At 35.7% G+C, this 22,273-nt stretch overlaps 1 protein-coding gene across 1 annotated transcript in view; it reads left to right on the forward strand.

The window, feature by feature from the left end:
- Positions 1-19,175, forward strand: part of EPHA6 (EPH receptor A6) — an 837,864-nt gene extending 818,689 nt beyond the window's left edge. The window contains exons 14-16 of the mRNA XM_006868630.1: positions 2,697-2,890; positions 16,996-17,145; positions 18,819-19,175. Coding sequence (XP_006868692.1) covers positions 2,697-2,890; positions 16,996-17,145; positions 18,819-18,933 — 459 coding nt within the window. The 3' untranslated portion in view covers positions 18,934-19,175. The remainder of the gene's footprint in view (positions 1-2,696; positions 2,891-16,995; positions 17,146-18,818) is intronic.
- The last annotated feature ends 3,098 nt before the right edge of the window (positions 19,176-22,273 follow it).

Below are 22,273 nucleotides of genomic sequence, written 5' to 3' on the forward strand. Positions count from 1 at the left end.
AACGCATAACAACCCTGTATAGCTAACCTGGTGTTTAGCTGCTCAATGCATAACCTACTATGCCACCAGGGCTCCTTACATAATAAATGTAACTGTTTTCCCCCTAAGATTATAACCCATTTTATTCATGCACTTATAATTAGGTAACTGTGGCCAGCTGACTATAGGACTCTCCTAGAATGTTAGTGGTGGTTTTAGCTCATAGTGACTTTTGAGTTGGGTTTCTGAGGATGTAAATCTTTACAGAAGCAGAAAGTTTCATCTTTCTCCCATGGAGCAGCTGGTTGATTTGAACTGCTCACCTTGTCGTTAGCAGTTCAACAACCCATTATACCACTAGAGCTCCTAGGGTAGGATTTTTAAATTGTTCTAAAATGGATTTCTGTCCTATTTTTCTTAGTTACTTTTCAAAACTCTTCTCAGTAATTTTGATGCATTATAAGCATTTTATACACATCCCGATTTACTAAAATGTGTAGCAAAATGTCTTAAATCCCATGCCTAAGTGGTTGCAAAAGTAGTCAGAAAACAGATGAGAAAAGATCTTGTTAAATAACACACTAGAGAAGGAATAGAAAAATGCTGACATTCTGACAGGTTAAAATGTTCTGGTCACAAAGACACTGATAGGACTGTGAGAATTCCCCTATTACTATAAAAGTTAAAGCTTAGCATTTAAAAGGTTCTTGAAGACTTATTATTACTTATCTTTACAAAGCGCATTTAGCATAAATTATTGACATTAAGATCTGTAGTGAAATGTTGTCAATTAAATGCTATATTAAAATAAGGATGTCAGTGATTAAAAAAAAGGAATTACAAACCCAAATTACTGATTTCTACATGCAAAAAATGTTGAATTAACAAATGTTTTATTAAGTACTTTTTATCATAGTTTTTAAAAAAGAAATTGTAAAATTATATAAATGGTGCCACAATAGAGATTTCTGTTAGCAATATAACACTTATAAGGAAAGGAGGGAGCCTATTTTAAAATATTACTCAATTACTCAGTTTTCCCACCTCAAAAATGGAGAAAACTTTACTAATTTCTCTCTTCACAGATAGCATAAGAATAAATGTTCATAAGAATACTTTTGAATAAGAATAATTTTGAACTTTCCAATAATAGTTTTGAAAATAAGCTGTCTAGAACCTATCCAGAGAAGCAGTGATACCAAAAATGGAGGCAGAGATGAGGACATGGAGAGAGAGAGCAGCTGAGGACTCTAGACTCATGGAAAGAAAAAGACTGTGTGCTGGTGACCAGGAACTAGACTTACAGAATGTGCTCTTTTGTGTTTTTGTGTACATCCAAAATCACACCAAAAAAAAAAAAAAAACGGAATAGAAACAAATAGTGTTGAATGATGATACACAGAGGGGATTGTAATCATTGCAATGAAATGAAATGCGATAGGATGAGTGTAAAACTGACTTTCTCCCATTTAAATATCACTCAATGCACAATAAAAACTTAAGAAAGAAAATAAGCTATCTAAATTCAGCATCAATTTCACTGCACTATTAGGAAATTCCATGTAGGTCATGTAATAAGCAGATGAATAACTTACCTTATTTTGTGTGTGATTTCCTAAAACCAAGAAAAGTACTTATTGCTATTTTTCTTAACTTCTATCTCTTATAGAGATTCATTCTCTAGAGCTGCATTGCCCCATACAATACCAACTTACCCGTGTAACTATTTAAATTTAAGTTTTAGTGAACTAAAATTAACAAAAATTTAAAATTCAGTTCCTCAGTCATACTAACCAAGTTTTAAGTGTTCAATGACCACATATTGGCTCCCATGTTGAACTGAGATAATATTTCCATCATAACAGAAAATTCTATTGGAGAATGCTGCCTGAAAGTATGCTCTGGCTGAATGCTCCCTATTGTTTTGTGGGTTTAAGGTGGCCATTGATTGCATTTCAAAAGCTAAATGACTTGGGGAGTTATTTAGGACTTCATAATGGTGTCAGTGTTTGACTAACAGGAAGCCAGAAATAAACGAAAAGTAATTAAATGGGTGCTAAAAAGCACTCAACCATAAGGTCGATTTGAACTACAAGGTATGCAGGTCACACTCACCAGCAGCTCCTCCGAAACACTATACAGGATCCCTATGAGTCACAACAACAACCAAGAAAGAAAGAGTGACAATTAGGAAAAGAATGGACTTTGACATAATTATAAAAGGAAAAAAATTATTCCAGAGATCAGTGCTTCAACAGAAGTGCAATTTTACTTAAAACATTTGTCATGTGTGGTTTACACTGAAAGTATTAAACCTGTACTGATTTTCTGATTCTATAATTGGATTTTGAGAGAATGGTAACCTGCCTTTTATACTGGTTCTAATTGCCTTGCAGTCCAGTGCTGATCCTACAGTGCCCCACCCAGAGTCTACTATACTGGTGTTGTTGTTAAGTGCCATTGAGTCGGTTTCAACATAGAAACCTTGCGGTTCAAACCAACCATGCGGTCCAGCACCATGCTTATTTTCCTCTTGTAAGATCAGCGCATGCTATGGAGCTACTTGCAAGTTTGCTTACAGTTTTTGTATTTATCTTTGTGTGGATCACTTTTACTTGCAGTAGTAGTAGTGCTTGGATGAAAAAGGAATTATAATTTAACATATGTACTATTTATGTCGGAAAATAAAATACTAACCTGTATATGTTTGTGTTTAGGTCATTCTGTCTATTGAAGAAGGCTATAGACTTCCAGCTCCCATGGGCTGTCCAGCATCTCTACATCAACTGATGCTCCACTGCTGGCAGAAGGAGAGAAATCACAGACCAAAATTCACTGACATTGTCAGCTTCTTAGACAAACTGATCCGAAATCCCAGTGCCCTTCACACCCTGGTGGAGGACATCCTTGTGTAAGATGCAGAGTGTTACTTTCTTTTTTCCCCCTTGACAATCATTGTGTCTTTCAAGATATAGACAAAAATGCAAGGTAGAAATGAGAAATTTCATCTTGATAAGCATCTAGTTGTTGACCTTTTAGAACATTTTGTGTAAAGCATATTTTAGCAACTGAAAAAAGTAAATTATTAACATTGAAGAAATAAGTGATTTTTTTTTTCACAAGAAAGCAGTTTCCTCCTCTTTTCTCCCTATATCTAATCTTTCTGAATTAATTCTTATATATTTTTTCTGTGTGAGTCTTTGGTATTTATATATCATTCATTTACTTACTGATCCTTCCTTACCATTGTATGTAGAATTTGTATGTGGCTGCAGCCCCTCTAATTTTCTTGTCCACTCTATGTCCTGTCTGTCTATTTGAAACACCAAGTAAGACAGGGGCAATTTGTAGTAAGGATGTTTCCTGCCTATATGATCACCCCCAGTTGTTGTTACTTTCCATCCTGAAAACCAGAAAAAGACAATGACAAGATAAGAAAATGAAGGCACTCATATACCATTTTATAAAAGTCACTGGAGTTGAGGAGATTTACTTACCTCCCTGAAAAGCAATTATAAGAAGGGGAGAGTAAAAGAAAAATAGACTAATATCTATACCTGAAAATATTGTGTTTAAATATCATTAAGCTGAAAATATATTCTTTATTTAGGCCAAATTAGAAATAACCAAAACATTTCCAAAACTCACTTTTCCTTACCCAGGAAATAGCCAACAGCATATGCAAACATTTAATTTTAGGTCACAGATTCAAGTTAGTGCAAGTTTTGTAGTGAAGGAAGGCCAAAGGCTCTTCAAGGACTACTTGAAGCAGGTCTCAGTTCACAGCAGAGCACATACAAGTTCACCGCTAAATCACTAATTGGCAGCCTCAGTAAAGTGAAGCCAAGCATGAAATAGCTAGAGATTAAACTATTACTCTAGCCCATCTTCCCTTAAGCAGTCCAACATAGGGAGGACTTAAAAAAAAAAGAGAGAAGAAGAACAGAAAGAAAGAAAAGGAAAAAAGCACAGTAAAGGCACTTTGGATTTTATTTAAAAAAAAAAAAAAAGGGCAGCCATTGAAAGATTTTAAGCAATAAAATAACATGATCATATTTGCATTCCTGAAAGATCACTTTAGGGATAATTTAGACTAAGAGTGCAAAATGACAGAAGACTGGGAAGAGCAGCAGTTAGATGTTTGCAAGCCCAGCTAGAAAAGATTAGAACCGACTTAAGAATGGGAATAAGCTTGAGGTTAGGAGATAAGAGAAAACTTTTATTATTAGAGTTAGGAAAGCCAATGTGTCTTAGTCATTGATTGAATATGGAGGGAGGAGGAAAGAAAAGATTCAAGGATGTTTGTCAAGCTTTGTTCTTAGACCAGCTAGTTGATGGTATTACTATTAGATAAGAGAAAAGAAGAGGGACACATTTTTTGTTTTATTTTGTTTCGCTAATGGAAATGAGACTTTTGAGCATGCTGAGTTGTAGATGCCTGTGAGACATCTAAGGGAGATGGCCAGCAGGCATTTACATTTATTGGTTGAATCTCAGGTTAAAAGATCTCAGCTAGAGCTGTAGATTTGGAAATCAGCATATAGATTGTAGCTAAAGCTTTAATGGTACTTAAAATTGCCTATAGAGAAGAATAAACAGAAGAAAATAATGTAACTCTCTGGAACACCAAGATTTAAGAAATAAACTAAAGAAGAGTACCCAAAGGAGACTGAGAAAGAAGACCCAGTTAAGAAATGAGGAAAACAGGGAAAAAGCCATATCATAGAAGCCAAAGGAGGGAAGATTTTCAAGGAGTTTAATGTCCAAGACTTCAGAAAGCTATGGGAAGACAAAAAGTGAAATGTGTCCATTGGCTTTGGTGGTAGTGGTTATATGCTGTGGAGTTGGTTCTGACTCATAATGACCCTGTATAGAGTTTCCAAGGTTATAAATCTTTATTAGAGCAGAAAGCCTCATCTTACCAGAGCTCCATGTCTATTGGCTTTATCCTTTGCAAGTGCCCTTACATTAAGTTGTATAAGAGAGGCTGTAATGTAGAAGAGTGAGTAGGAAGTCAGAGAAAAAAGCAATTACATTAGTACTTTTTCTAAAAAAGAAACTTGTCTCTGAAGGAGTGAAAAATAGAGATGTTTCTTGGTTTTTATTTTTATTGTGGAAGAAAATTGGACATGTTTCAATGGTGAGGAAAAAGAGCTAATAGGAATCACTGAATGAGCCCACATTAATGGAGGCATTTATAAACTGAAATCATTTAATCTGAGCCTCTTGTTACAGTAAGAAGATCCCACAGCCAGAGCCCATCAACAAAACTCAACTACTCCAAGGCTATAGAAGCAGGCAGGGAGGAGTCCAATGTAGAAACCTGGTAGAAAATACTTTGAAGGAAAGCCCATAAAACAGAGTTTCTTCCTTGAGTTTTGAAGATTATGAATATTTGCTGCATAATATTTTCAATATGGAAAATATTAATAAAGAATCTAAATTGAGAACATAAAAATTTAAAAAGAATCCATTGGTCAGATGTATATGGGGGTGAGGGGTTTTGTCATGAAGCCAGAAATTACTAATGAATGGAGCATGCAGTAACCTCATGGAACAAACCAATAGATGGTGGATTCTGTGAAAGCACCATCACAGGCAGGCTGGAAGTTTTTGTTGGGTCGGTTCCAACTCATAACAACCCTTTATAGGGTTTCCAAGTAGCAGCTGGTGAGTTTGAACTACTAACCCTTGTGGTTCAAACTGACTTTTTGGTCTAGTGCTTTATATAAAGCACTTAATCCATAGCACCACACAGGCTGGGAGTTAGGTGCTTTATATAAAGTTGGCAGCTTGATTCAATTCTAAAGTCTAATCTCTGGGAGACCAAATGGAACTTTGTATGACTGATTTGCTATCCTTGTTTCTGACAAAGATATATGTGTAGCTGCCTTTGCCCTTAATATATTTTCGTTTGAGAAACAAAAGGAACCAGAGTTCTCAGGGTGTCATGCATGAACCTTGATCGGAATTCTTACCGAATGCGTTCCCTTTGTTCATACCTAACTTAGTCCAAGGTACTGGGATATTCAAACTACACACTGGGACATGGTTTGGGATCTTATAATATTTTAGCCCTTAGATAATAGGAACCACCAACGTCCTTAGTTTCTCACCTCTAATGCCACCCACCATCCCTGTCCCTGATCCTAGAGAACTGGGACTGTTTAAGGGGAAGAGATGGGACAGATTGAGTAAAATAGATGTGTGCTAAAGAATGCTGCCTGGTTTCTTTTATGCTCATAAATCTCTGACACTGCTCAAACCTCTCAAATCCCAGAGACCAGTTGTCTGTCTCAGCATGATGTTAGGTTAAGGAAACATGAAACAATGTGAAATTTCAATCTTTCCACTCATGTAGCTCTCAAACATGTAAAGGACTCACTCTATTTAATCCACGGCCACTCTTATTAAAATCCCCTACAATCTCCTTTGCTCTAGAATTCCCAAGCACTCCGGCTCCTTTCACACTTCTATGCTGACATAACTCTCTCATCCACTGAGTCCTCATGGTTTGAATTCTACTCTAATTGCTTTTTTCTCAAGAATTCACTTGAGGTTTTATCCTTTTCTTGACAAAGTCATGAAAAGGAATAAAAAACTTAAAAGAACAAAGGGAAATGAGGAAAGATGGGAAAACCAAAGCTTCATAATTATATACTTGCACATTGGAAATTTCATAAACTTTTTATCTTTACTCTTTTCTTTCAAAAGGCAGAATATCTAACTGGGGGGGAGGGGAAATAAAGTTAAAATGTGGACAGAGAAGTCTTCGATTATTTGGAGCAGCAGTTCTGCTGATATTCTTGTATCTGACACATTCTCATAGGAATATTCAGAGTTCTGTGCCATTCCCAGCATGCTTGCTTTCTCTCCTATTCAAAAAAATATATGGATATGCGAGTATGAGTGAAAGTGGTGATACTATAGCCTTAAATCAACCCAATTGCATAAATTAATTTACAAATGTACTTATTAATATAGCTGGTCAATCTTTCACAAGTGTGAACATAAAACTACCCTTGCATTCATTCATTTTATAATAATGCCTCATAACCGCTTCTCAAATAATTATTTGGAACTGCCAAATGGTACACAGTCCTTGGGGAAAAAGGCTGGGCTTGAACCCTAGATTGTGTGGAGACTACCTGGGGCAGTGCCTAGCAAGCTACTCACAAGTCCCAGACAAGTAGACCCCCATAGAGTCCTGCAGTTTAATAACACAAAGTAGTCCAGTGGCCTATGGATGAGGGGACTTATATTCACTCTTACCTCCCCCACCCCACTCCCATTTTCTCACACATTCATTCTTCAATCTCACCAACCTCCACTTTTGCTTCTCTACACACCAGTCTGTCTACTTGGTTGCAGTCAGTTGACTAAAGTCCTTTTGAACAAAGCTGCTGTCTAATAGGAAAATAATGTTTTCCTCCAACCCCTGATCCAGGTCCTCAGCATATCCCTGGCATAGAGTTTTACAGATTAGGAACTGTTTGACCATCTGTTGAAAGCTGGTATCCACAGATGGGCAACAGATGTCCAAGAAGAGAGTGCCAGTCCCTAATATTGCCTGCCTCAGAAATCGTCTCTTGCCCAGTCCAAGAAACTTATGAATATTCTCACTACACATAAGAACATAGTTAGGCATCATAGTTAGGGATCTTATTCTAGTTCTCAGGGAACTGGAACCACCATCTTCCTTAATACGCAGGAGTCTAGAAATGAACTTTCAGTCACTTAACTGCTAGTATATGTGAATTATAAAGGCAGTGGAAAGCTCTTACCAATACCACAATAGAGAACCTATTTTCAATAACTAAGTAAACATTATAAAATTGAATGGTATTATGTCCTACCAACCAGTTTGTAAACTACCTAAAACACACTTTCTGAGGACATTTTCCATCCATTTCAGAAAGATCTTGCTCAGAACTGCCTAAAACATAGTGACCTTATATAGAGTTTATGGAAGTAGACAAACCCCTTTTTCTTCTGCAACACAGCTGGTGTGCTTGAACTACCAACCTTGTAATTAGCAGTCCATTGTTTAATCCCACAGTACTACCAGAGCTCCTTGTTGTTGTTAAGTGTCAGTGAGACGGTGAGTTGTTTCTGATTCATAGCGATGTTGTTGGTGGGTCTGAACCACCTACCTTGAGATTAGCAGTCCAGTGCTTATCCTACAGCACCATACCAGGACTCCAAACTCCATAGGATATACATCATTGTTGTTGTTGTTAAGTACCTTCCAGTTGGTTCCAACTCATAGACCCCATATAGGGTTTCCTAGAGCAGTTGGTGATTAGCGGTTTAGTGCTGATCATACAGCATCAGGTTGTTGTTAAGTATTGTCAAATAGATTCCAACTCATAACGACCCTATATGGGGTATATACATCTCAATAAACAAAGTCCCAGGCAGTTTGTTTTGTGTAGATACTAGTACTTTATTGACAAAGAAATCGTTGGTTATCTAAAGCCTATATTGTAATTAAGTGATGAGATACTTATGAAAATAATAAAGGTGTTAAATATTAATCAGGATACATGAAACTCTACCTGTTAGCCAATCTTAATTCAATTCACATGAACCACTGTTAAAACTGCTGCCACAAGATAATAATAACAATATTAATATTAATAACAATACTTGTTATTAGGTGCTGTAGAGTCAGTTCTGACTCATAGAAACACTGTGTACAGCAGAAAGAAACATTGCCCTGTCCTGTACCATCCTCACAATTGTTGTTATATTTGAGTCCATTGCTGCTGTCACTATGCCAATCCAGTTCGTTGGGGGGCTTCCTGTTTTTCTCTGACCCTCCACTTTACCAAGCATGATATCCTTCTCCAGGAACTGGTGTCTCCTGATAAAATGTCCAAAGTATGAGAGAAGAAGTCTGGCCATCCTGGCTTCTAAGGAGCACCCAGGCTGTACTTCTTCCAAAGCAGATTTGTTTGTTCTTCTGGCAGCCCATGATACTTTTAATATTCTTCTCTAACACCATATTTCAAATGCATCAAATTTTCTTTGGTCTTCCTTGTTCATTGTCCTACTTTCATATGCATATAAGGCTATTGGAAGTACCATGGCTTGGGTCAGGCCCACTACAGTTCTCAAACTGACATCTTTACTCTTGAACATTTTGAAGAAGTGTTGTGCAGCAGATTTACCTAATGCAATCTGTCATTTGATTTCTTGACTGCTGCTTCCATAAGGGTTAATAGTGGATCCAAGCAAAATAAAGTTTTTGACAACTTTAATATTTTCTCCATTTATCATGATGCTATTTATTGGTCCAGTGGTGAGGATTTTTGCTTTCTTTACACTAAGGTACAATCCATACTGAAGGTTGTGGCCTTTCAACTTCATCAGTAATCATTTTAAGTCTTTCATGTCCAGCAAGAAAGGTTATATCATCTGCATATTTCAGGTTGTTAGTGAGTCTTCCTACAATCCTGATGCCACATGCTTCTTCATATAATCTACCTTCTCTGATTATTTGCTCAACATACAGATTGAATAAGTATGGTGAAAGAACATAACCATGATGCACATCTTTCCTGATTTTAAACTAGTGTCCCTTTGTTCTCTTCGAATGACTGCCTCTTGGTCTGAGTACAGGTTCCTCATGAGCACAATATAGTGTTCTGCAATACCCAGTCTTCTAAATGCTATCTGTAGCTTGTCATGATCAACATTGTCAAAACTCTTTGCATAGTCAATAAAGCACAAGTAAACATCATTATTTACTCTCTGCTTTCAACCATGATCCAACTGATGTCAGCAATGCTATCCCTAGTTCCATATCCTCTTCTGAGTCAGGCATGAATTTCTGGCAGTTATCTGCCAATGTACTGTTGCAGCCATTTTTTAATTATCTTCAGAAAAATTTTACTTGCGTGTGATGTTAATGATATTGTTTGATGCTTCCCACAGTCTATTGAGTCATCTATCTTTGGAATGGGCATAAATATGGATCTTTTTCAACCGGTTAGCCAAATATCTGTCTTCCAAATTTCTTGGCATAGATCATTAATTGCTTCCAGTGCTGCATCAGTTTGATGAAAGATTTAAATTAGTATTCCATCAATTCCTGGAACCTTGTTTTTTGCCAATACCTTTAGTACAGCTTGGACTTCTTCCTTCAGTACCATCAGTTCATGATCGTATACTACTTCCTGAAATGGTTGAATATCAACCATTTCTTTTTGTTACAGTAACTCTGTGTATACCTTCCACTTTCTTTTGATGCTTTCTGAATTACTTGGTGTTTTGCCCATAGAATCCTTCAATATTGCAAGTCAAGGGGTTGAATATTTTCATCAATGCTTTCAGTTTGAGAAATGCTAAGCATGTTCTTCCCTTTTAGTTTCCTAATTACAGGTCTTTGCACATGCCATTATAATACTTGGCTTTGTCTTCTTGAGCTGCCCTTTGAAATTTTCTGTTCAACCCTTTGACGTCCTGATTTCTTCCATATCTCTATCTATGTTGTTGTTGTTGTGAAGTGCCATTGAGTCAATTCCAACCCATAGCGACCCTGTATAGGGTTTCCAAGGAGCAACTGATGAGCTTGTATGGCCCACCTTGCAGATCAAATGGCTTTGCAATCTGGCACATTAACCATACTATGCTGGATAGCAAATTTCAGAGTCTCTTCTGACATCCATTCTGGTCTTTTCTTTTTTACCTGCCTTTTTAATGGCCATTTACTTTATTTCTGTATGATGTTCTTGATATTATCTCACATCTCTTCTAGTTTTTGGTCATTAGTGTCTAATGCATCACATGTGTTCTTGAGATGGTCTAAATTCAGGTGGGATTTTTTCAAGGTCATATTTTGGCTCTCATGGACTTGTTTTACTTTTGGGGGGCTTCAGCCTGAACCTGCTACAGCTTGAGCAACTGAAGAACTTGAGCAATTGATGATCTATTCCGCACTCTGCCCCTGGCCTTGTTTTGACTGATGTTATTGAGGTTTTCCACTGTCTCTTTCCACAGATATAGTAACTGATACAATTTCTGATACAATATAAATATCAACAATAACTATTACTGTCACTTTTGGAGAGCTTACTATATGCTAGTCATTGTACTTGGCAGTTTTATAGGTTCTGTCAAAGATTTGTAGTTTCAGAAAACCTATATAGGGTTGTTATGAGTCAGAATTGGCTCAGTGGCACTGGGTTTGGTTTTATAATTACCTCTACCCTATACCTTCATTATTACCTTCATTCCCTATTAGGAAATGAAGTCTCAAAGAGACTGACTTTACTAAGGCTACATAGCTAGTCATTAGCAAATCTGGAATTTGAACAAGGCCCACCAACTCGAAAGCCTTTATTCTCTCCACTACACAGTCCTAGTGTGGTGCTGTAGAATAAGCACTCTACTGCAAGGTCGGTTTGAACCATAAAGTCAGAAGTTCAGGCTCACCAGCTGCTCTTCAGAAGCCTTATACAGGGTGAATATGAATCAGAACCAACTTGATGGCACTTAACAATAACAACACAGTATAGAGTTATACCAAATGGCAAGATACTTCTAACACAATACTGTTTCAGAAATATGATTATAGGGAAAGGGTAGATATTTACATTTTTAGATAAATATAGTTTCTCTGGGAAAATGAGATTTCATAAATGAAATATATTAAAATCCTGAAAGAATATTTAGTGGACACAATGAATTATTTTATGTCCCAATGAACAAGTGCAAGGATGCATTGTCTGTCATGGGAATAAATAGCAGATACACAGTCCATATTTCCTCCAACATTTCCCTATACTGCCTACACATTTTTAAGAGCATTATTTGAAAATATATATATATATGTAGCAACTACAAGGAAATAGAGAAATAAAGAAAATATGGCAACAACAGAGTTCAAAAAAACATATAATCAAGAAATGCTTTAGATTGAATTTTTCCAATGTTACCAAATATATGTTTTGCTTTTTCTTGCCATGGCAGACATTACTAATCATCACAACATTCCAACTAAGCCCAAATGCTAATTTTGTATCCTTCTCAAGATCACATTTTTGACAGCCATTGCCAATGAACTGCAGTTGGCATGTGATGTGAAATTTATTTTCTGTCTGTATTATTTTCTCACAAAATAGACTTTCCTTAAGATTCAATGAGCTAATACTCCAGCTATAGACACCATGCACTTCTCCGAATGATGGGACACTTTTAAGAAGTGTTGTTCCTGCTCTGCATCTATTTTCCCAATGTTTGAACATATCTATAGTTTTCAATTTTATGTGGAATTGCACCCATTTTTATCTTCCACAAGTTATCATACTTTATTATGAGAATTAAATCATCATAGGATTAAATAATAATAATAACTGAAGGTTTACTAAGTAAATTGGTTGCTACACACACAAAAAATTAATGCTACTAATTTAACACATTATAATAGATTAAACATTACAATCATCATTCACTCTTCTAGGTTATTTAGTAAATGGAAGTAAATAAAAATAATAACATTCATTATGAATCAACCATCATGTCAAAGAACAAACTTTTCTGTAGACAGTTTCATATTCAAGTCTAAATCATCTCTTATTTAATGAATTCCAATAATGTGCTCAACTTTGTAATAAATTCTACAGAAATAAAAAAAAGAGATGTGTAAGATATTGTCACTGCCATCAGCGAATTTAATCTACTCTTCAAAAAACAAATAAATAAAATTCCTTCTTATGAATTTTTCCCAAGGAAGTAATTCAACTGAAGCAAAAAGATGCATGTTCTAAGACCACAAGGTCATCTATAATAAAAGCATGTTGTACGCAATCTAATAGTCTAACTTCAGGGAATTAACTCAATAAATTACTAAGCATCAACTTATAGAATATTATACACCTAATTATCTTGATGTGGTGCTGTAGAAAACACACTAGACCACAAGGTCAGCAGTTCAAACTCACCAGCCGCTTCTGGAAACCCTATACAGGGTTGCTATGAGTTGGAACGGACTTACAGGCACTTAGCAACAACTACAACAATTTTGAGTAATAGTAGTAAAGATTGTAGAAACATGGGAAATAATCACATATGTGTGAAATAAAGTATAAAATAGAATATGCCCATCTTTACAGGTATGCTAACTATCTATAAATGTAAAAGCTAGGGAAAACATTTAAGAGTTATGGTAGTAAAGGGAGAAAGAGCTTGGTGGCATGGCACAGTAATTACACAGCCGGCTGTTAATCAAAATGTAGTAGTTTGAATTCACCAGCTGCTCCACAGGAGAAAGATTTGGTAGTCTGCTTCCATAAAGGCTGTTTGTTCTTGTTGTTATGTGCTGTGAAGTCAGTTCCGACTCATAGCGACTCTGCACAGGGTTTCCGAGGCTGTAAATCTTTACGGGAGCAGAAAGCCTCATCTTTCTCCCGCGGAACAGCTGGTAGTTTCGAACTGCCGACCCTTGAGGTTCGCAGCCCGATTTGTAAGCACTACGCTGAAATCCTATGGAGCAGTTGTACTGTGTCCTATAGGGTCACTATGAGTTCAAGTCAACTCAATGGCAATATGTTTGGACTTGAGTTGAAATAAAATGTTTATGTTATGTTTCTCAAATTATAACCTTTCTGAATAATTTTAATAGCTCTACTACCATTACTGGAAACCCTACACAGGGTCGCTATGGGTCGGAACTGACTCAACGGCACTTAACAACAACAACTACCATTATAGCGGTCCTGGTATGGCACTGTATGATAAGCACTAGACTGCTAACTGCAAGGTTGGTGGTTCAAACCTATAGTCGCGCCTCAGAAACCTTATACAGGATCACTTTATTGCACTAAACAACAATAACAAAATTAAAAGAACAGTACTATTTCAAGTTCAACAAATGCATTAAATAAAGTTTCCTGATTCTATCCGTGTAAACATACAAAATATGTTTATTTTTACATATTGTTACTGAGTGCCATCAAGTCAGTTCCGATTCATAGCAACCCTGTATAGGTTTCCGAGGAGCTGCTGGTGAGCTTGAACTGCCGACCTTGCAGTTCAAAGCAACTTTGAAGTCCAGTGCGTTAACCCACAGCACCATACCATTCAGGTGTAATTTGAGTATGTATTTCTTACACCTTGAATGTAGCATTACCTTTTATCCACTGTCTGTTAAATTAATCTCCAGACCCTTTCCTAATCTGAATTATCAATAATATGTTGTTGTTGTTGTTGTTGTGAAGTACCGTCGAGTTGGTTCCAACCCGTAGTGTATAGAGTTTCCAAGGAACAGCTGATGAGCTTGAACCACCAACCTTGCAGTGTAAATGGCTTTGCAGTCTGGCTCATTAACCCACAGTGCCACACCAGGACTCCATCAGTAATATATACCTAGAATTTTCTAAATTCTACTTCTTCCTCAGTTGACCCTTGACTTTTTTTCCCTCAGTATGTACTTTTTTTTAATGTAGATTTTGCTGTAAAGATATTTTTTCAGGTGGGCAGCAGCCACTAATCACAGAGTAGCAGAAATTTCTGCATGCTCAGCAAATAGCAGACTGAATTTATCATTGTACTTGTTTGATAAGGAAGGACATTTATTGTTTACTAGATAATATTCCAAAGAATTCATGTGAGGGTGTTGTTACTCAACCCTCAAAACCAGAAAATAGCAGCATTTTTCAACTTTGTCATAAGATAAGGTGAAAGAAAAGTTATTGCCCAGTGACTGTGAACAATGAAAGGAGCTTGACCTTACTAAATCAACTGCTGTTGCAGTCTTATAAAGGCCAGAGAGTAACTAGGTTAGTAAAGATGTGTGGAGAGAAAGGGAATTGTGGTATTGAAACATGTTAGAATCAAACAGTGAATGCTTTTCAATAAGGAAATAGGACATTTAAGTCATTTAGAATACAGAATGCCTTTCCATGATCTTTCTTCACTATAGTTGTTGTTGTTGTAAAGTGCCTTGGAATTGGTTTCTGAGGAGCAACTGGTGAGCTTGGGCCACCTACTTTGCATTGTAAACCGACTTTTCAGTCTAGGACATTAAGCCACAGAGTCCCAAATTACCTTTCCACTCACCAAAGATAAGAGATTATGAAAGCTCAAGAGTTGTTCTAGCGTCATCTCTGGAGTGCGAAAGGGAATTCATCGGAAAATGTGGGTACATCAAGAATGACGCAGAATTTTGAAGGGAGGTCACTTAAAGCCATTCTAATTTTGTTCATTGTCAACAAACTTCTTTGGTAAGTAACTAAAAGGTAAGATATTTTGGGATGGAACATTCTCTCAATTTTCTAACATATGTGGCTTTATTAATGTTATTAATAACAGGGATATACTATCATTTTGATATTTAAACTTAGTAAATTAAGTACAGCAGTATTTTCCAAAATATGTTCCATAGAAATCAGTCAAATAATTTAGGAAAATTCCATAGAGGCTTTTCTAAGTCTTCTTAGTCACAATCACATTAGAGTAGTAAGAAACTCAGAAAAACTGCAACCAAAACCTATTTAACTCTGTTTGCTGTAGGTACCTTTAGTATTTAGCGTTTTATAGATGAAATTTTATTTATTTGATAGTGCTTATTAATATGGGACTGTGGTGTTCCATATGATAAGTATTGGACTTGGAATCACAAGGTCTGTGGTTCAGGCCCACCAGCTGCTCCCAAGAAAATGGGTGGCTATGAGTCTGAGCCAACTCTGTGGCACTTAGCAACAACAACAAAGGAAATGCTGAGGAACTATAGCTACAATTCAAGTGTTAGTTGGTGGATGCTATGATAGCTTTTATGTCATTGGCTATAACTAACCTTTGTTTCAAGTCAAATCAGGAATCATTCTGAGGTCAGTAAGAATGAAACAAACCATAATCAAATAAAACTACAGTTTTAGTATAGGAGAAAAGAATGTGGCTTAATGCTATAAAATAGGGAATGTGTTCATAGAATCGAGTAGTGGACACAAATCACTGTTAAAGGTAATTAATACCACACGAAGTAGAGTATAAACATAAGATAAACACATTTAATTTGTGCAAATTCTAGTTATATATAAAGAGCAAAACTCCCTATATTTCTCCCTATCATAATTCAACACCCCAATGCACCATCAATTAGACATCAGTTTAGAAAAAGGAAGGTGAACTTGACAATCAAAAAAAGAAATAAATATAAATAAATGAATTTTGTAGGGGCTCTGTACTGAACAATTCCATGGGGCACTTTTCATAATTTTCTGGAGTCGTATGGGGTCTACCAACACTTGGCTGTCAGTTTGTCATACTGTGGTGACTTGCCTATTGCTGAGATGCTGGAAGCTATGTGACTGGTGTTTGAAGTACCACCAAAATGGTCTGGTTTCAGCAGAGATTCCTGACTAGGGAAAAGAAGAGGAAGACTACTTCTGAATGTTTAGCCACTGAAAACCTAATGAATATCAGCAAAACATGATCAGATATAGTTCCAAAAGATGGAAGTATTATGAATTGCTGCAGAACATTGTCAAATAAAGTACTGGAAGATGAGTCCCTCATGTTGAAAGGCATTCAAAATATGACTGGGGGAGAGCTGCCTCCTCAAAGAACAGTTGACAATTATGACATGAATTATGCGACCTTCATTTGCTGTTGAGACAAAACTAAAAATGAAGAGAAACAGCTGCATTAATAGTAGGAACATAGAATGTACAAAATATGAATCTAAGAAAATTTGAAATTGTAAAAAATAAAATGGAGCACATAAAGATTGATACCCTAGGCATTAATGAACTTAAATGGACTGGTATTGGCCATTTTTCAGACAATCATATGGTTTACTCTGCTGGGAAAGACAAATTGAAGAGGAATAGTATCATATTCATCGTCAAAAGTACATTGCGAGATCTATTTTGATCACTTGTACATTATTTTTAATGCAAGATGAAAGAAACATTTAATGTAAGAATATTGCAGGAGGAAAAAGCAATTAAATAGTTCTTGCTTTAGATGATTTAAATGGTCTCGCTTTTTTTTCCCTCTCTCTCCTTGTAGAATGCCAGAGTCTCCTGGTGAAGTTCCTGAATATCCTTTATTTGTCACAGTTGGTGACTGGTTGGATTCTATAAAGATGGGGCAATATAAGAATAACTTCATGGCGGCAGGATTTACAACTTTTGACTTGATTTCAAGAATGAGTATTGAGTAAGTGGTATTAGTGTTGTCACTGTATTTAGATTCTCTACACGGGGTATTGGAGTCCTGGTGTGGTGCTGTGGGTTAATGCGTCAGACTGCAAAGCTGTTTGAACTGCATGGTCGGTGGTCCAAGCTCACCAGCTGCTCCTTGGAAACCCTATACAGGGTCGCTATAGGTAGGAACCAACTTGATGGCACTTAACAGCAACAACAACAACACAGGGGATTATCAATTCAAATGTTGTGTCAGGAACACCACAGTTAATCCACATTTCTAAAGGCTAGTATGGTCTTTTCATGTCTTTTCTCACAATTTCTGACTATTGTTCTACTGGAAGTTGGATAGAAATTACACTTTTAACGATTACTTTTTGAAAGAATATATTTTACTTAAGCAGTCTTTAAAAATATTTTTCATTGCCATCTGAAATTGCTCTTTCACATCATAGCTTTTCCATCAACCTAAGTTTTACTTTGACAAATTATTCACAATTCATGTGTATAAACACTGCATAGCTGATTCCTATTACCACCATTGAATTAATAAAACATTATAATGGCATTTCAGAGCTCCTTTGTACATTATCATGGCTGAGAATTTTTCTACTCTTTCAAAGATTATCCTTTGCCTGAGCGCAGTAAAACACTCAACATAAATGTAAAAGATGAGATACTAAAACTATTAGATATTGTCATTACTAAAAATAATGACAATTTCATATGGCTCTATCTAATGCTTAAAACAATGACAATTTCATTAGGCTCAAGATAATACAATGGCAATATGTGTCAATTTACTAAAAGACCATTAGAACTAAAATGATCCCACATTATACTTTCAACCCTACATGCTCACCATTTTGTTAATGCTGCTGCAAATTTACATAATTACTTAAATTATGTCATCTCTTTGTTGTTAAGTGCCTCTGAGTTGGTTTCAACTTATAGCAATGCTGTATAGGTTTCTGAAGAGTGGCTGGTGGGTTTGAATCACCAACCTTGTGATTAGCAGTCTAGTGCTTATCCTATAACACCACACCAGGACTCCATATAATCTCTGCTTCTGTTGTTGAGTACTGTCGAGTCGGTGCCATCCAGTGGGCTATGACTCATAGTGACCCTGTATAGGGTTTCTGAGGAACAACTGGTGGGTTTGAACTGCCAACTTTGTGACTCACAATACAGTGCTAATCCTACCATACCAGGAGTCCACCTATGAAATTTCTGAATTTATATTGGTACTTGGATTTGAAAATTTTCCCTATACTCTTAAATTTGAGATTAACTTGATACAGACCTTGGTATCTGGAGGAAGTCAAATGAACAAACCCTTGCTGTTCCTTTTATATCTCTGCTTAAACTCTCATTTACCTGCTATATTCTTTTTGGCAAATTCATAAGCAAATCTGACATGGTACATATTTACTAGAGCTAAATGTTCATTTTTTTCCAGGCTCATATCTACCACACGTAATTGTCTAGAGTCCTGGTCTGGTATTGTGGGCTAATGCACTGGACTGCAAAGTCAGTTTGAACCATAAGGTCAGCGGTTCAAATTCACCAGCCACGCCTTGGAAACTCTATAGAGGGTCATTATGGGTTGAAACTGACTCAAGGGCACACAACAGCTGTCTAATATTCTATATATTCTGCTTCTCTCTCTTTCTCTGTCTCTCTCAGTGATATTAGAAGAATTGGAGTCATACTCATTGGACACCAGAGACGAATAGTCAGCAGTATTCAGACTTTACGTTTACACATGATGCATATACAGGAGAAAGGATTTCATGTATGAAAGTACTGCAAGCACCTGTGTTTTGTGCCTCAGCATTTCTAAAATGAAATACATCCTCTCTGCTACCCTCTCTTCTGATTCTCCAAACATCACTTCATAAACTGCAATCTCCTGTTCAGATTTTGGGTTACATACCTTAGATTTTTGCTTCCAACCTGGGTTTTAAAATCATGCTACATAGCTCCTCTCTCAATTACTTGCAAATAAAACTGTGGCCCACTGAAGATTGTTGCTACACAATGGTAAATAACTCAGCATGGATGTGTAACTTTGTATTTGGGAAGTTTTCCATGATTTACCCAAAGGAATTTGCCCAGGACGACTTACTCAATGATGTATTTAGATGGTATATGAGAAAGAAATAACTTTTCTTTCATGGTTTGTGATCAGATCGCTTCCAAATTGACTTATTTATTTTTTAGATAATTAGATTTAACTCGATGGGCTGTATGTTATTTTTTATATATAACAGTTTAAATGTTTGTGCCTCATTTTGTTGGGATTATTTGCAAAAATGACCAATGATTTCATGTAGTGAATTCTTGTCACGTGTGACTATGGGGAGAAGAGGATTATTGGGGAGGGATTGGGACAAAAAGTACTGTGCTTTTAAATCTTCTAAGGCTGAGTTTGCCTATTTTGTTTTTTAAATTAACTTTATAGTATCCTAAATAGCTCACTGTAGGTGGTAGTTTAAAGACTTTGCACCTCTAGTTTCTACTAACTGTATTCTGTTTCTACCTTATGATGATTACCCCTGGAAAGATCAAGAGTTAGTCCATTGCTCTAATGGCTTCCAAAAAGTGAGGCATGGAACAAACCCATGACTGCTCCCTTGGTTCATCTTTACAAGTTTGCAAAAGCAATAAGCAAGGCACTGAGAAAATTAAGAGTACTCAATAGAATTGCTTTGAATAAAAATTAAGATTATAGCCTTAGATTTAATGTAAAAAGATTAATTAATTTAATTAAGCAGAATTTTATGATAGTTATATGGAGATTCCAGAAAATAAACACATCTAGCTAACTTGTCTGATGTCGCAAGTTTAAGAATTTTATGTTTTATTTTTTAAAAAAATAATAAGCTTCATGAACATGCTGAGCTGTTTTCCCAGCCTTCCAAGGGACAAGTATCCCACTGCATATTCCAAAGAAAATATACACAGATCAAACACATAGCATAATTGTGTGTCAACCTCAGTCCTTAATACAATAATATAAAAATGTGAATACAGCTAACATGTGTTGTGTCATAATCTTCTGCTTTTCAGAGGCTACAAAAATAAAGGAAATATATTTTTCAATGAACTAAGCTCAGTCAGCTTATCAAAATACTGCTACCTTGTGGGGTGATTCAATTATAAAATCAACTGCTCCCTGTAAAATTTAAGAAAAAAAGACTGCTGTGCTAGGTGGATGAGTAGAGAAAAAAAAATTAAAGGGGGTGACTAGCACAGAGCAATTGTCTAAAGATGCTGATTTAACAAATCAGTTTATTTGATCTCAGAGATAAAGGTACTCTATCCACATTCTCAAATTCCTACCTAAATTCTAATTTTTGGTGATAATAGTTTTAAATTCTTTAAATTATTAAAGGAGCCTAACTTTCTCCTCTTTTCCTTATTTTAAGATTTTGTTGATTGCCCCATTAAACTAGACCATTCCACATATTTTGTTTTGCTGATTTATCTCCTGGATTTTGCCTACCATAGCTAAATTTTTCTCACTTAAATAATTTTTTTAAAAAAAGTATAGAGCTAGAAGGAAGCAAGTCTTTGCAATTATTCCTTAAAGCATACTAAAAAAGAAAAAAGTGGGAAATCCATCATTTTTTAAGTAAGTGTGTCATGATAGCTAGCAACGTTTTCTAGCCATCTCCTGCATGGCTGTGCATCACTCATAAACTATCTGTAGTTTGCTTGGTACATTTACATAAATCTGGATACATTTAGAGAAATATAAAATTTCCTTATTTATCTGTCTTCAATGTATATTAAACAAGAACAGATGTAAAACAGATTAAATTTATTAACCATATATATTTATTTTTATAATACAACAAAAAAGGTATTTAGAAAATAAGGAATAGAATAATTATGGTCTTCCATAGGACTCTGTCAGCAACTTCTGTATACTTTGATGAAATAAATTCCTATTAAAGTATTTAAAATTCTATAGGATGGGCATTTAGTAATTGGAAGATAAAAATTCTCTGTTAAGATTTTTTTTTTTTTTGCTTATAAAGTTCTAGTGATCCTATTCTGAATCTTATTAATTTATATATCTCTTTTTTCCCCATAAATCATTCTCTAGTATTATAAAGCTGCCTTTTCATTTTGTCTCTCGTCTCATATTCTAACATTCCTACAAAACTCCATTTCTTCTTTTCAAAACTGTTAGCATGATCATTTAAAGTATAATTTTGATCCTCATCATAGTCAAAGCAAGATTGAATTATGTGTGCAAAATTAAATAGAAACATTAAAAACTAAGGATATTTCTTCACTGCCTACCATTCATGGACCCCGTGATATTAACAGTTGAATTGTCTAACTCATTTGGAAATTTTACATGAACATTTTGAGATTTATTGGTGCATATAATTCAGTAATCAAAACTGTTTAATATTCATAAGCATAGAACTTAATTATAGAAAGAAAATGAAAAACCTCCATAATCACAAGCCTTCAGAAATAATCTTTGATAACTACAGTATATGCATATACATTCATATCCCTGCTTTATTTTAAATTTCCAAATCTATGCTATTGAGGATTCTTTGGATTTTGAAAAGCAGACAGTTGAAGAAAACTGTTTTCATTTTCTGAATGGTCAATATCTAGTCTATACATAAGTTATTAGCTCATAGTATAAGGCATACTTGGAAAAGTGTAAAAATAATGCATAATCAAGGAGAGAAATGAGGTATGCCAATTATTAAACAAAATACATGTTTAAGTAGCAATGAGAAATTGCAAAAGAATATAGAATTACCGCACTTTTGTGTTGAATTGTCTTATAACAATTGGCAAATAAATATGAATGTCATTATCAAAAAGATTTCTCTTATTTCACTCTGTATTACTCTTTAAAACGTATCCAACTATCTTGTTGTTAAGTACCATCAAGTTGGTTATTAATAGTGGCCCTGTTTAATGATGGCAAAGTCGGTTTGAACTGCAAGGTCAGCAGTTCAAGTTCACGAGCTGGTCCTTGGAAACTCTACACAGGGTGGCTATGGGTCGGAACTGACTCGATGGCACTTAACAACAATAGGGATTCCAGTAATCTTGGTGTGGTGCTGTGTGTTAATGTGCTGGACTGCAGTCAGTTTGAACTG

Source organism: Chrysochloris asiatica, unplaced genomic scaffold (genome assembly GCF_000296735.1).
Source record: "Chrysochloris asiatica unplaced genomic scaffold, ChrAsi1.0 scaffold00120, whole genome shotgun sequence".
Lineage (NCBI taxonomy): Eukaryota > Metazoa > Chordata > Mammalia > Afrosoricida > Chrysochloridae > Chrysochloris > Chrysochloris asiatica.